Raw genomic sequence first — 15297 nt, 5'->3', positions numbered from 1 at the left:
GGTTTTCTACCTTCTCAATTCATTTTGAATAGCCCAGTTGCCTGACCACTCTTGATCCGCTGACACGCGACGCTTTTCTTCCGCGTATCGGTGGGTAATGCCTCCCAGTATGCCCCCTCCCCCCCCCCCCCCCGCTTTCCTTCACCGATGATCTCAGCGGCGGCGGATAATGAGCGGCCCGACTCTGGAGGGCTTGACGGAGCCCCTAGTGTAGAGTAGAACGTAGCTAGTCCCCCTATCGTCACGGCGCTCGAACGTCCCCCTCCCCCCCCCCCCCCCCCTCCCGCGCCACCATCGTGGTGCCCCCATTTCATCCCCGACCGACACCCCTCCCCTCCCTGGCCGAGAAAAGACAGAGTTTTGCGCAGGTTTCTTTCATCCGCGATCGCTCGGGACGGTGCGGAACCACTCTGAAAATTTGCTCACGTTTGCCTGCGGGTGTGTGAGAGAGTATTTATTGGTGGACTGTCCGTTTTCCTGTGTTTTACTTGTCGACGTGAAAGGCGCAGCCAGTGTTTATCAGCCACTGCCACCGCCACCGTTCGACAGTGGGCGTGCCGACTGGCCTTGTGGGAAGCGTCCGCGCCGTCGTGTGCGGCCGCTGCCCTGTCGCGCCGGAGCGTCCGTGCGCGCCGTCTGCGTGTGTCGTGAGTGTACATAGGGCCGCCGGCGACCGGTGGGCCCCGTTCCATTGTGATGATTCTCACCGTCGTTTGGTAATAGATCAGTACATACACATGAAACGCGCGTAATCACTCATCTGGGGTACGCTGTCGTACTTCCCCACCCCGAGCAGAGCGCTGGAATAGTGGTGGACTGAGGGGAACACGAACGAGCTGCTCCGCGACGTCACCCGCAGCTGCCGTCAGCTGGCGGATCGCGACGTCACCAGTCGGGGCTGCCGTCAGCTGACGGATCGCGACGTCACCAGTCGGGGCTGGCGTTAGCTGGCGAACCGTGACGTCACCAGGCGGGGCTGGCGTCAGCTGACGGATCGTGACGTCACCCACAGCTGCCGTCAACTGACAGATCGCGAAGTCACGAGTCGCAGCTGACGTCAGCTGACCAACCGTGATGTCACCAGTCGGGGCTGCCGTCAGCTGACGGATCGCGACGTTACCAGTCGCAGCTGCCGTCATCTGACGAACCGTGACGTTACCAGCCGGGGCTGCTGTCAGCTGACCAACCGTGATGTCACCAGTCGGGGCTGCCGTCAGCTGACAGATCGCGACGTTACCAGTCGCAGCTGCCGTCATCTGACGAACCGTGACGTTACCAGCCGGGGCTGCTGTCAGCTGACGAGCCGTGACGTCACCAGTCGGGGCTGCCGTCAGCTGACGGATCGCGACGTTACCAGTCGCAGCTGCCGTCATCTGACGAACCGTGACGTTACCAGCCGGGGCTGCTGTCAGCTGACGAGCCGTGACGTCACCAGTCGGGGCTGCCGTCAGCTGGCGGGCTTGTAACGTGACCGAGGCCAGATGATGCCAAGCCAGCAGCGGTGGCGCCCCAAAACGTAATGTTATGCCCCTCGCTTCAGACATTGCATAGTTGTCAGGGTTATTTATTTACCATTTCGCCGTCTTGTTGTTACACCTTTTCTGAGGTGGTCCTGTGCTCATGGCGTTGGGCGGCATAAGCAGGATGAGCGGGATGGTTGCGTCGGCTACAGCGGTTGCAGTTTAGGGCGGGACGGTTACACGTCCGGTACTGTGAGGGGTGCATCGCCAAAAAATTTCCACTATATCTGGTTCCATGTGCGACGATGGATTTCTCCTAAGACAGAAAAGCTGTAACACATCATATTTTCAATGCTAAGGCAAGAGCATGCTCATGTAAAATACTTTCAGAGAAAGCTACGGCAACCGTAAAAACTGTCAGCCACGTGGCACCAACACTGGCACAGATGATAGGTTCAATATTTCTACGGCCTTTGCCCACCTTTGAGCTCTAGTCGCGAGAACTTTCTGAAGAGCGTAAAACAGATACAAATACATATGGGAGGTTTACTTCTTAACAGAAGGAGCTGTACTTGCATTAGACATTTGCTAACATACCATGAAGCCTGGACCTTGCATATGAAGGAAAGTGAACAAATGAACAAATGCTGGAGTCAGGTAGCCCGTCTCAACCATACACCACACAGCAAACCTCCAAGCAGCCGGTATACCGACTTTGACGACAAAAATGGACATCACTTCTTCAGTTCAAAACTTACGAACTTTCAGTGCATGGTCGTTGGTACCAAGTTACGTCATGAGGTGCCTCTACTTATCGTGTGCGTAAAGGTAGAACATATGCCCAGCTTGGCCGGTTCGGCCCACTCCACGAGCTCAGCGAAAAACATATGTAATATGCAATTGCCATGCAACAGTCGACATGTTCCTTCCGATATTTGGCTACTAACCGTTTAACGGCGGTAACATGTTGGTCCCTAACGTACGGCTACTGTGAGACTGTCATGGCAACCATTCATGGCTTCCGTTCAAGAGATAGTCAACTCGAAATCACCATGTTAACATTTCCGTGGCGCCAACGCGGCGGGAGCTGAGAGCGAGGTGCAGCTCCCCGCCCCCCCCCCCCCCCCCCCCCCCCACTTCCCATCGTCCCATTCTGACCAACCCAGGACGCATGTTAAAGCTATTGGCAATTGCAGCCCGTTTATTGGAAACAATGTGGGAATACACACAGCCCCGTGCCATCCCAACAGCCGACACTATCAGTCGATTGATGTAAACCGCCGTGCAGACGCAGCCTCCACGTGGCGCGTGGCCCGGGTGCCAGCCATCGCGAAGCCATACCGTGCTTGAGCAACAACCCGGAAGGCACGCCACGACAGCAGGCCGGCACAGTTCCTCCACGAGCCAGCCAATCCAAAAGATCGTCAGATAGCTGAAGCCTCCAGTAAACAAACCGATCCTCTTCGCACCATACGATCACACTGTCACCCGTCCGTGATCTACCATTCCTGCAAGGGCTCATCGGGCTGCCCTTCCAGCGGCCCAAAACGGAGCGCAGCGGTCGGCCGCCGCAGAGCGGTCACTCCCGGTCCGCGCCCGGCGCGTTCGGTCACCACGTGCCACGCCGGGGTCCCACTTCGCCCCGGCGACCGCATCACGGCGTCTCGGGAGTCTGTGGCCAGGTGGCTGCACAGTCGCGTCTCAAACCACCGCGGTAGTCTCTGTCTGCATCGCTCCAGTGAGCTGCAACGCGTCACACTGCCCGCTCACCGCCTGTCCCCCTCCAGTCCGCTCCAACTGGTCACACTGATCGCTGATCACCCGTCCGCCTCCAACCCGCTCCAGCTGATCGCACTGGTCGCTGACCACCTGTCCGCCTCCAACTCGCTCCAACTGATCGCACTGACCGCTCAAGGCCTGCCGCTCTTCAGTTCGCTTCACCGCCTCGCACGGCTCGCTGGGCGTCTGCCGCTGTCCGTCTCGCTCTAGCAGGTCGGCCGGCCCGGTCCCGGACGGCTCCTCTTCAGCTGCCGTCTGCCCGGCGCCAACCTGCTCCAGCAGGTCAGCCGTGATCAGCCGCAGCAGCCTGTCATTGTAGGCCACCAGCTGCTCCACGCCCGGCCGCAGACACAACTCTGTCACCGGCAACAGCGACAGCGTGCGCGGCGTCAGCACCTGCAGCACCGCGTCCAGCAGCGCCAGCAGCGCCGGTGGATCACGGGCGCCGCGCAGCGCCACGCACGGCCGCGGCCGACCGGCCGGCGGCGGCAGGAGCGCCGCCCGCTCGAACAGCGCCGCCGCCAGCTGCAGCAGGCCGATGTTGAGCCGGTGGAAGAGAAAGAGACCGCGCAACTCGAGCGTCTCGCCCGGCCGCAGCAGCGCCGCCGCCGCGCGCAGCGTCGTCACCGTGCCGGCGTCACAGGGCCACGGCTCGGCGCGGTACGGCAGGGAGACGAGCACACCGTCCTCGACGCGCGCCACCCGAGCGCCGCGCTCGTCGCCGGGCTCGGCCGGCAGGGCACCGCGCCGCCGCCGCCGCCACGCGACCGTGCAGCTTCAGCAGACGCAGCGAGCAGAACTTGCAGGCGTGCAAGCCGCGCCGGCGGCCAGACCTTCGGCGCGGCTGACCGCCTGCCGGAAGTCGGCGGCGGCCGGCGCTGGCCGCCATTCCAGCTCGGCGGCCGGCGGCGGCGCGGCCAGCACGGCCAGCTGCCGGGCGGCCGCCGCCAGCCGGTCCCGGTCCGAACGCGGCCCGGTGCGCTGCTCGTAGGTGCCGGTGCCGGCCTTGTTCTCCACCTGGGAGACAGCGGCGATGTCAGACGGCGGCGGGCGTGCGCTGCATGGCTGGCTGCAGGATGGCGCACGTCCCGATATGAAACCGCGGCCTCCGAGATATTTTCAAAACTCCTCACGGTCATCCACCAAAAGCCCCATAGTTAATACAAACGATCAGATTATGCATGCCAGCTGGTGATGTACTCTTTTCATCAATCACAACCCAGCAAACAGTGTCATACCATGAGTGAATTTAACACCTGGACCGGCTTTAAACCCCGTAAGCTACTTTGTGTGACGGCCGCCAGCACACAGAGTAACAACGAATAGTCCGGGAAGGGCTACTCGGTGAATGAGAGCGAGTACCGCCGCCGGCTATCAATCGTCCTCGACGGGACGAGACCTAACATTGTTGCACGAGCCGGTCTTCCTGCTCGCCGCGCGACACCGAACGGCTTCATTCCGAAGGCCGCGGCGCGACAGTCGGCTCCCGTCCCCACTCAGGACAGATCGGGGCGTCCCTGCGCTGGGCCACCGCTCACCTGGAACGACGTGTAGAGCCGGGGATCGACCGGGTGGCTCAGCTTCAGCGTCTTATCTATGGGCGCCAGGCGGCAGCGCTGCAGGAACTGGGCGGCGACCGCCTCTCTGACGGCGTCCACCTCGCGCCAGGCGGCGCCATCCGCCCCCGCTCGTGCAGCTGCAGGTTCCGAGCGATCTCCGCCTCCTGTGACGTCTGGCAATCAACGGCCGGCGCCGGGTCACGTCAGGTCAGGTCAGGTCAGGTTCAGTGGGGAAGACGGCTCCCATCACGGGCAACAAACGGACAGCATGTCAGCACCATCGACGTCTGCTATTCGTAACGCTGAGTAGACAGGGAATAGTTCAGTGGACTGAACAAAACACCGAGTTATGAAGTGTAAGCTTTGTCTGGAAGCAGCTCTCTCTCACCTCTCACTCTCTCTCTCTCCGCTCTTTCAGGAAGAAGAAGACTCCAGATCTCTCCACATGATTGTTTGTGTATTTGCACCTTTTGCACTGACGGCAAAAGAAATGTGAACAAGGCAGGTCCGGCTACAAAGCGTCTCTCACTTTCTCTCATCGCCGGCGCCGCTGTGAACAGCCTTTAACACCAACCTTGAACAGCCTGGCGCACTGCACAAGCTGTTGGATGAACGTGTCGGGCACGTGGTGTCGAGCGAAGAGCGGCTGGCGGCCGTCGGCCCCGTAGCGCCGCCGCCACCGCTCCAGGTGGCCGCCGCTGAGCGGGCCCGCCGCCAGCCGTCGGCACACCACGTACACCTCCGAGTTGCCCGACTTGCTGCACGACGGCTTGACCACGCTCACCTGGCCGACATGGGTCAGGGGACGGTCAGGGCAGGGGGACAATCGCCCGGCCGCCGGAGAGCGGCTATCAAAATCAGTACAAAACAGCGCAGATCCATGAAAACGAAACTAAACTTGAGACAAAGCTGGCACCTGTCACACGGTTTTCCCTTTCCACGTTTGCCAATGCCGCGTAGGACGGTGAACGCAGCAGAGTATTCCAAATGTCACGCGGATGCTCTTTAATCGGGCTAACCTGTTGGAACAGCACCGCACCCTCCGGCGGCGTGAAACATGTTAAATTTATCGTCAGGCGCCTTCGAGCGTGCGTGACCGCTACGGTCAGCGCGGCAACCCCGCCACATGACCGCCGGACACGCACACGCACAGGGCGCCGCTGCACGGCTGTTTCGGGGCGGCTGGAGCGGCCGCGGACGGCCAGCAGCCGACCCACCTCGGCGAAGCAGCAGCTGAGCAGGAACAGCAGGCACACGGAGCCGGACTCGTAGAACGTGAACATCTTGACGACCAGCGTGCCGCCGGGCTGGAGGGCACGCAGGGCGCACCACACCTCGCAGAGGTGCAGGCCGGCCACTATCCGCTCCTGCTCGGCCGGCTCGCCCTGCCACAGGTCAGCGGGGTCCCATGTCACGCTCACGCGCCGGACACACGTCGCGGCCAGGTCCGTCCCGGCCACAGTGTGCAGGTGTGGCTGAAGCTTCCCTGGCGGGATGGCCTACAGTGTACGAACAGGGCAGAGACTCTGGAGGCAAATACGCTGTCGTGACCAAACCAGGCTTCAAAGACCCACCTGAAGCCGAACAAGAACGTGGAGCCGAAGCCTAAGCCCACGCCAGCGGCTATGCATTTTTGAAATGTGATGATTATTTCGTTAACACGAAACCGAAGCCGAAGTCAAGGGTTTCGAACTTGAGAAACGGGCAGTCAAAGCTGACCCCATTAGTTAAGACATGGCTTCGGCCTAGTTATTTTAGTGTACGACGATGTTTTCCTTAACGAAAAGCGTCTCCCGTTTGCTGAAACTGTATGGATGTATGGTGTCATAAAATGTCACCAGGGTCTTGCGGGGTGATTGAGACAGACGAGTTAGCATTACGGACGTGATATTTTTTCTGACTAAAAACCTCGTCTTGTAGATAAGTCTGTGCCGACCGTTTCGAACGCTCAATTTTCAGGCCGTCTTCCGCTGTTACTTTTGGCTTTCAGACATATATGGTCCGAAGCCTCGAATAGGCGACTGTTTTTATGTTTCCTTTTACTGTATTCTTTAGCGAGGCCGCAACTGCAAAGAAAACCATCATGAAAAAGCGCACCGAGCAATTCAAGATCGCATGAAACCAAACCTAGAGCCACGATTAAAAACAAACAAACTTGGAAGCCAAAGTCAAGCCTGCGCACAAAACTACCACAAAAATAAAGCCATAGCCGACCGTCGAAACTGGCGCAAAGGTAAGACCAAAGCCGGTCAGCCGAGAGAATCCGCTAAAAGCCGAAGCCGAGCCGACACCACTGCAGGAAAAACTGCGGGTTCGCAAACCGAGAACCGAAGAAGGCTTCGTTCCACTGCTGTCGCTGCTCTATAAACATCAGTGACGTTGGCCCCCTCCAGCCGCGTCCGCTCGTCGTGCGAGATTCGAATAAAATATCCCGGAAACTGTCTGGCCTTCCCTCACAGCATAGCAACACAACGACACGCAGAATACCAAGAAACGTACTATTCCAGCGCATACGATCAAATCAAGCAATTTCGCGTGTTGGATAGCACCTGGTTTGTCGCCAGTGACGCTCAAATAAAACGATTTCGCCGCGTTCAGTCGCGCCTGGTTTGTCGCCCGTACAGCTCAAAGCAAGCAACTTCGCTGTGTTCGATGGCGCCTGCTTTGTCGCCAGTATGCAAACAAACTCATCTGCCCACGCACGTGCTTTACCCACCAAACGTCTAAACACGATCGACCACGCGCCGCATGCTGTAAATTTTGCCGCTAAGCTAAGCCGAAACAAAAACACCCCACTTGTCCTTGGTAACAGTACTTCCGTATTTTAATGCCCACTCGGGGAGCTGGCGAGGAACGTTCGGACCTAGGGGAATTTGCGGGGTCAGTAATTGGGGCGCCACAGTCTTTGTTCATTCAGGAAATCGATGTTATCATTAACAGTCACGCAAAGAAATAGATAGCGGTGAAGACGTAATTATGTGTGCCATTACGACCAGTGGAGGTTTAGGTGCATCGACAGCGACGGCCATCAACGCCCATAACTTGTGTGCTACTCGGTAGGCATGTACGCAAATGACCGCGGGCGTATAGGCCACGCAAGCAACATGTACATCAGCAATCAAGCTTGCTCACGTTCCTGTGCCGAAGCGCTCCGACATGGGGGCGAGCACCGTATGGCACGCGGCTACACTTGCAGGTTTACCAGCAAACAGTGTAAGTGAATGTGAAGCGATGGCACGATGACTGTATCGATGCTGACAATCGATGTAAGCTACTATTCGCGACAGCGAGTACTCGTGAAAACCATGTGCACTGCTACCGCGGCGAGGCGATCCCCATGATGATGTAAGAACGACGCACGACCAAATTTAGCCGCACAAAATTATGATGAGGCTCATTCATGCCATCACAATAGCAGGTTGGTAGGAAAAAAAGGCACGCAACATGCAGCAAACGAGCACAAAATATGTCATAGCTTCGTTACGAACCAAGACGCAGCAGAAAGCCCAATATGCACATAACAACCCCTAATAACGCAACAGACACCACATGAGTCGGCTCCGCTGTGAGCGGGCAATTCGGCGGCCTGGAGTCCGGCCAACGACTCCACCCAGCTGCAGCCGACTGACACATGTTCGGAGTCACGGGAGCCACGAATAAGACAGGTGTGTAGCGCCACGTCAGGGCTCGGGGCTGCTCACCCGCCCGGCCCACTCACCGGTCTCTGCCCCCTCCCCTCCCCGCCACACGCCGCCACGTCAGGGTCCGGGGGCTGCTCACCCGCTCACCGGCTCACTCACAGGTCTCCACCCCCTCCCCTCCCCCGACACGCCGCCACGTCAGGGCCCCGGGCCTCCTTACATGTACGGCTACGCTTACCAGCCTCTATCCTCTCCCCTCCTCTCCCCGACACGCCGCCACGTCAGGGCCCCGGGCCTCCTCACATGTACGGCTACGCTTACCAGCCTCTATCCTCTCCCCTCCTCTCCCCGACACGCCGCCACGTCAGGGTCCGGGGGCTGCTCACCCGCCCGGCTCACCCACAGGTCTCCACCCCCTCCCCTCCCCCGACACGCCGCCACGTCAGGGCCCCGGGCCTCCTTACATCCATGGCTACACTCGCCGGTCCCCACCCCTTCCCTCCCCGATACAACGCCACGTCAGGGCCCCGAGCGTGCTCATCTGCTCGGCTACGCTCACTGGTCTCTGCCCCCCCCCCCTCCCCGATACAACGCCACGTCAGGGCTCCGAGCCTGCTCACCTGCTCGGCTACGCTCACCGGTCTCTGTCCCCCCCCCCTCCCCGGTACAACGCCACACCAGGGCTCCGAGCCTGCTCACCTGCTCGGCTACGCTCACCGATCTCTGCCCCCCCCCCCCCCCTCCCCGGTACAACGCCACGCCAGGGTTCCGAGCCTGCTCACCTGCTCGGCTACGCTCACCGGTCTCTGCCCCCCCCCCCCCCTCCCCGGTACAACGCCACGCCAGGGTTCCGAGCCTGCTCACCTGCTCGGCTACGCTCACCGGTCTCTGTCCCCCCCCCCTCCCCGGTACAAACGCCACGCCAGGGCTCCGAGCCTGCTCACCTGCTCGGCTACGCTCACCGGTCTCTGTCCCCCCCCCCCCCTCCCCGGTACAACGCCACGCCAGGGCTCCGAGCCTGCTCACCTGCTCGGCTACGCTCACCGGTCTCTGCCACCCCCCCCCCCTCCCCGGTACAACGCCACGCCAGGGTTCCGAGCCTGCTCACCTGCTCGGCTACGCTCACCGGTCTCTGTCCCCCCCCCCCCCTCCCCGGTACAACGCCACGCCAGGGCTCCGAGCCTGCTCACTGCTCGGCTACGCTCACCGGTCTCTGTCCCCCCCCCCCCCCCCTCCCCGGTACAACGCCACGCCAGGGCTCCGAGCCTGCTCACCTGCTCGGCTACGCTCACCGGTCTCTGCCCCCCCCCCCCTCCCCGGTACAACGCCACGCCAGGGTTCCGAGCCTGCTCACCTGCTCGGCTACGCTCACCGGTCTCTGTCCCCCCCCCCCTCCCCGGTACAACGCCACGCCAGGGCTCCGAGCCTGCTCACCTGCTCGGCTACGCTCACCGGTCTCTGTCCCCCCCCCCCCTCCCCGGTACAACGCCACGCCAGGGCTCCGAGCCTGCTCACCTGCTCGGCTACGCTCACCGGTCTCTGCCCACCCCCCCCCCCCCCCCCCTCCCCGGTACAACGCCACGCCAGGGTTCCGAGCCTGCTCACCTGCTCGGCTACGCTCACCGGTCTCTGTCCCCCCCCCCCCCCTCCCCGGTACAACGCCACGCCAGGGCTCCGAGCCTGCTCACCTGCTCGGCTACGCTCACCGGTCTCTGTCCCCCCCCCCCCCCTCCCCGGTACAACGCCACGCCAGGGCTCCGAGCCTGCTCACCTGCTCGGCTACGCTCACCGGTCTCTGCCACCCCCCCCCCCCCTCCCCGGTACAACGCCACGCCAGGGTTCCGAGCCTGCTCACCGGTTTTTGCCCCCCCCCCCCCTCCCCTTCCCCGCCACGCCGCCACGTCGGGGCCCCGGGCCTCCTTACATGTCCGGCCACGCTCACCGGTCTCTACCCTCTTCCCGGTACAACCACACGTCACGGCCCCGGGCCCGCTTACCTGTTCGGCTACGCTCACCGGTCTCTGCCTCCTCTCCCGTCCCTACCCTAACCTACGGCCTATCTCCCCCGTCACAAGTCACCGAGCCTGCCTCCGCCTTCACCCGTGAATCTCGTGCCGCCCTCCCCCGCCCTGGCTAGCCCGCGGCGTCTGACATCTGGCCCGCGCCCCGGCCACTGACCTGACAGTCCACGCTGCCGTCGGCCGTCACCAGGTTGACCCCGGCGCCGGTGACCTCGATCAGGTGGTCGGCGTTGGCCGGGTTCATCAGGTCGCCCGTGTCGTCGGCGCCGAAGTGCCAGCGTGACAGGGTGTGCAGGATGAACCGGTCGTCCGAGATCATACGGCTCAGCGGGTTGGCCTCGTAGTACGGGTTCAGCGTGGTAGCATGCCAGTCCCACTGTTGACGGGGCGGAGTACGGGGTTTCACGGGCTTCTCGGGTGTGATATTGGAGAACACAGCTGCACGGAGGTGTCAGCGGTTTCGTTTACTTACACTAATGACCCGTCCGGGGAAATCTTGAGAAACGTTACGCGCTTCTCCATAAGTGCATGCTTCAAAGGCCGACGTCAAATGAGCAGCTGTTTCGAGACTTCTGATAATTCACCATTCGAACAAAAAACATCACAAGAGCTCCTTTGCACCATGCTGCATAACCAAGGCGAGACCCACGGGAGCCCCTTCCTTTTCGTCCGACAACACCAAAGAACAACGGTCATCGATTCCCGGCCGCGGCCTTCGCCAATGTCGCGAGCATACAACCGAGAGCCCGGCTGCCGCATGCGCTGCTGCGTATTCACGGCCGCATTGTCCCGGTCCGACGACCGGCCCGACTCGTCACACAAAACTCGGGACAGAAAGAGACGGCGAAAGCCGGGGACGTCAGAGTATTGAGCCATTGACCTTGTTGCCTGGCGACCGATACACACGACCGCAATGAACTCTGAATGCTGAGCATATCGAGTTAACGGCGACGTGGTAACGGCGTCGGCAAAGGTGGACCCATGTGTGACGGACGTCGCGGACACCTTCGCCACCGGCCGGGTCTGCGGTGCGGCTTCAAGCTGGACTGATGAGCGACGGACGTCACGGAGGCCGTCAACGACACCTTCGCCACCGGCAGGGTCTGCGGCGCGGCTTCAAGCTGGACCGATGCGCGACGGACGTCACGGAGGCCGTCAAGGACACCTTCGCCACCGGCCGGCTCTGCGGCGCGGCTTCAAGCTGGACTTTCCCGAAGTATCCGTGCCAGAGGTCCCAAACCGCCCGCATGGCGCGCACTTGAGAACCTCGCAGCTCCTTCGCCTCAACGTGGTACTTACTGGTACAATGGTGGCCCGGAAACCTGGCCGCGTGCGACAAATCCGATCAATCCACAAAATCGATTGATGATGGGCTCCGGACGCTGAAATGACTATTTTGAGCGCGAAGAGCTTTGCTAGCACGTGCAAATATCGATCAGCAGCCATCCCCGCACACCACATGTATGCGCAGCCGAATTGTAGAGGTAAGACTGTACAGCCGCTGAGGGCCTCTCATGCTACAACCGAATTGCTGAGGTACTACCGTACAGACCCTGAAGGCCGCTCACACTACAGCCGATCGCAGAGGTAATACCGTACAGCCGATGAAGGCCCCTAGCATTACAACCCACCGCAATCCGCCCATCTCCCAATCGATGTAATGCGCATGAGCTAGACAACTCTAATTTCTGGGTGACATCACAAAGGTGATCTGGCTAATGTCGCAGCATTGGCCCATCAAGCACGGCGGTGCGGTGCTCGGCATCCCTGCGGTGCAGTCTTGATCACTACACCGCCGTCCAGACGCCCGTCAAGGCCGGCTGGCACGCAGCCGGCGGTGCAGATCTCCTAGCCCTGGCGGGAAGGAGCGCTCCTGTGACCCATGGTCAGCCCGCTTCCAGAGGACGCGTCCCGGGGCCAAAGGCGCTGTTTATGGCCGGCAGTACCCGCGAGCCCGCTGGCGCGGGCGCTGCAGTTGGCGCAGTGTTGATCGCGGGTCCAGGCGATCGCTCCTCAGTGCTGCCAACTCCCGAACAGTGTGAGATCCTTCAGAGACGGACTTGAACCAAACATCTGACACCTGCCCAATCTGCGCATCATCACGCTGCGCGGCGGTGTTTAAACTGACTCCAAATCAGTGCCACCGACTGCACAACATTAGTGCTGCAGCAAAAACTTCTGACAGCTGTGCTACGACCCAACTTCTACTGCCAATAGTTACACACATTGGTCCTACGCGACAAAACTTGGTGCCAGTACTAGAAAACTTGCACTGGAGCATTATATATGCTACGCGACAAAACCCGATACCAGTACTAGAAAACCTGTACTGGAGCATGATATATGATACGCGACAAAACTTGGTACCACTATTAGAAAACTTGTACTTGAGCATTATATAAATAATTGCATTTGAAGTAATGACACGCTTCAATGAAGACCAGATCAGTGGTTTAGCTTTGTATTCAGTGGGAGACCCCATTCACAATTCATCTGTGATATGAAGGTGTGCCACATTCGGGGCAAACACCGCGTATAGCGTATTTTGGGGCAGGTTTGGTTGTTTCCCCTGTTCAGCTTCCACGCTCGTTCTGCAACTCCACGACAGTGAACCACACCTCTGTTCGGTAAAAAAGATGAATTGCCGTCATAGGTTTAGCGCTCGCAATGTTTACGGCAGGAATAATGTTTCGATTCCATGGAGTGGGCACCTCCAGCCTGACTTCGCCCAGCCAAGTGTTGCGATGAGTTCTTTTCCTCCGGAACTTTGGCCAGGCTTAATTCATGGGTTGGAGCACTGATGGTTAAACTTGCGCCCATATCGCGTAGTCTTTGTGCGAGAAGTAATATCGAACATACGTAAGGACTGTATAGGTTTCTGCAACAGGAAAAATGAAGGCCATAATCTCTTAATAGAAGTTTTTGATTGCTTTTCAAGCTCTGTTGAGTAGCACAGGGGTGTAGCTTCCTTTTTAGTTGGGGCAAGGGGATGAAGCCCCAAAACCTTCGGAAGAAAATGGGCCAAATCTGGGAGAAACCGGCTCCTTGGCATACTTTAAGTGTGGGTTGGGTCATTTTTTCACGGTTCAGCCACCACCTACACCCATCTCATTTCGTGAAACTACGTCCCTGGTACAGCACTAAAGTCACATATAGCTCCTCGGAGTAGAAGTACGTCACATGTGAGTAAAGGGAATGTTGTATAAGCCTGCTACAGAAGCATTGACGGGTATAGCTTTTTGCAGTATAAGTCTGGTCGTGAACCACTCATGTCGTGCATGAGTTTTTGCAGTGGAAGTAACGTCGAATACGCGTAAAGACTATATAAGTTCTTGCAGTAGATGTAATGAAGTGTATAAGCTTCTGAGGCATAATTTTGTCGTGCGGTACTCCTGTCGGAAGGAGTTTTTGCCGTAACATCAATGTCGTGATAACGGTTAAACTACCGCTAAAAAGGGATCAGAGGCCAGTTTTATAAAAAAGAATACCCTCAGCGCAGGCAATTTTTCTCAGATCTTCCTCCTCCGAGTTTTATAAAGCACGGAGTAAAAAAATTATCCTCCATGAAAATCCTCCGTCGTCGGAAGCGCTTTTTCACCATCGAGTTTTATAAACAAATTGTGCGGCGAGAAGCGCAATGGTAAATGCGCAGTTATTGTAGAAAATGGGCCGATAAAAAATCAACCTCGTCGCTGCGTTTTTTTAATCAAGGCCGACGTACTTTTATCAAAATGCGCCCTAAGTAGGTTGCAATGGCTCAGAAACCTAGCTTCAGGGTGCATGCATCTACATTGCTTAGCTTGTATCGTTTTGTCCCCACCCAATTGATGGTGAAATCAAAATAAGGCTACATCAGGCTAAGGGCAACAGGCTACTGATGAGGACCAGCGGTGTACATCATGCTCCGAGATGCCTATGTGGTACCTTGGTTCCACCCCATGCGTGTAAGACGCACAAGCATAGACTACAAGGAACGTCGCTGAAAACATTGCCCAGGATTCAGGAACATGCTACAGCGTACAGGTGGGCCTCGATTTATAGATATTTGCGCTTTTGCTGGATAAATCACAGCTTTACCCACATTTCAACATCTTGCTGCTTGTAGCACGCTAAGACACAGACACTACGCCGCCCCCCCCCCCCCCGGGGGGGGGGGCGGCGTAGCAGTGCAACCTCTCTAGATGCTGGATGGAGGGGAGGGGGAGTTTATGTCAAAGCTTGCCCTTATTTGTGCGACAGTTCTCCCTGCCCCCACCTCCTCTCCCTCCCCATTCATGGCCCATGCTTGGGTGGTAACCAGTGGTCTGAAGTCATGAATGAGTACCTGAAGCATTTGTATTATTTCTAGTGGTTAGGGAAAGGGGAACAACACAATGCTTCAGCGGATAGATATCTTAAAAGGCCCTTTGAACTAGTCATCTTAGATGTATACAGTAGACTAAATGTCTTCTTTTTATATGCAACTTAGATGGCATTTGCTATTTGCTTCCCTGGTTGCGATTGCTTGCCCCTCTTTCTGTGAAGTTAGTGATTTATCTAGTGGCAGCCCCCCCCCCCCCCTCCACATCCGGCCCACCACCTTTACACTCCTTGGCAGCAGCATAGGTTCAATAGTTTCTATGATGAAGTTACCTGTTGCTCCCCCCCCCCCCCCCCTAACCCCTGGTGCACCAGATAGCCTCTCTCACCCATGTGCTGACTAAGTTGTGACGAAACCGCGACTAACGGCTGCATTCATTCAGATTTACCCTCATGTGCTTAAGTACCTTGTCCAAGTATGCATAACTGTACTGCTTATATTTTGGTATGAAATAGCAATATAACAAACAAAAAGGGG

General features: G+C 58.4%; 1 protein-coding gene across 1 annotated transcript; it reads right to left on the bottom strand.

Moving 5' to 3' along the window:
* Nucleotides 1–4911: 4911 nt before the first annotated feature.
* LOC119108254 (cap-specific mRNA (nucleoside-2'-O-)-methyltransferase 2-like) lies at nt 4912–12081 on the bottom strand (the record flags this gene model as incomplete). The annotated part of the gene is made up of 5 exons (XM_037231834.1): nt 12060–12081; nt 10618–10898; nt 6016–6183; nt 5373–5582; nt 4912–4971 (listed from the first exon to the last, which is right to left on the bottom strand). Coding segments are annotated over exons 1-5 (741 nt in total), but the record flags the coding sequence as incomplete, so codon positions are not given.
* Between the last annotated feature and the right edge of the window lie 3216 nt (nt 12082–15297).

This window comes from Pollicipes pollicipes, unplaced genomic scaffold (genome assembly GCF_011947565.3).
Source record: "Pollicipes pollicipes isolate AB1234 unplaced genomic scaffold, Ppol_2.1 Scaffold_6686;HRSCAF=7923_pilon_pilon_pilon, whole genome shotgun sequence".
Lineage (NCBI taxonomy): Eukaryota > Metazoa > Arthropoda > Thecostraca > Pollicipedomorpha > Pollicipedidae > Pollicipes > Pollicipes pollicipes.
The sequence above is the reverse complement of the archived record's forward strand: the minus strand, read 5'-3'. Positions and strand labels throughout refer to the sequence as shown.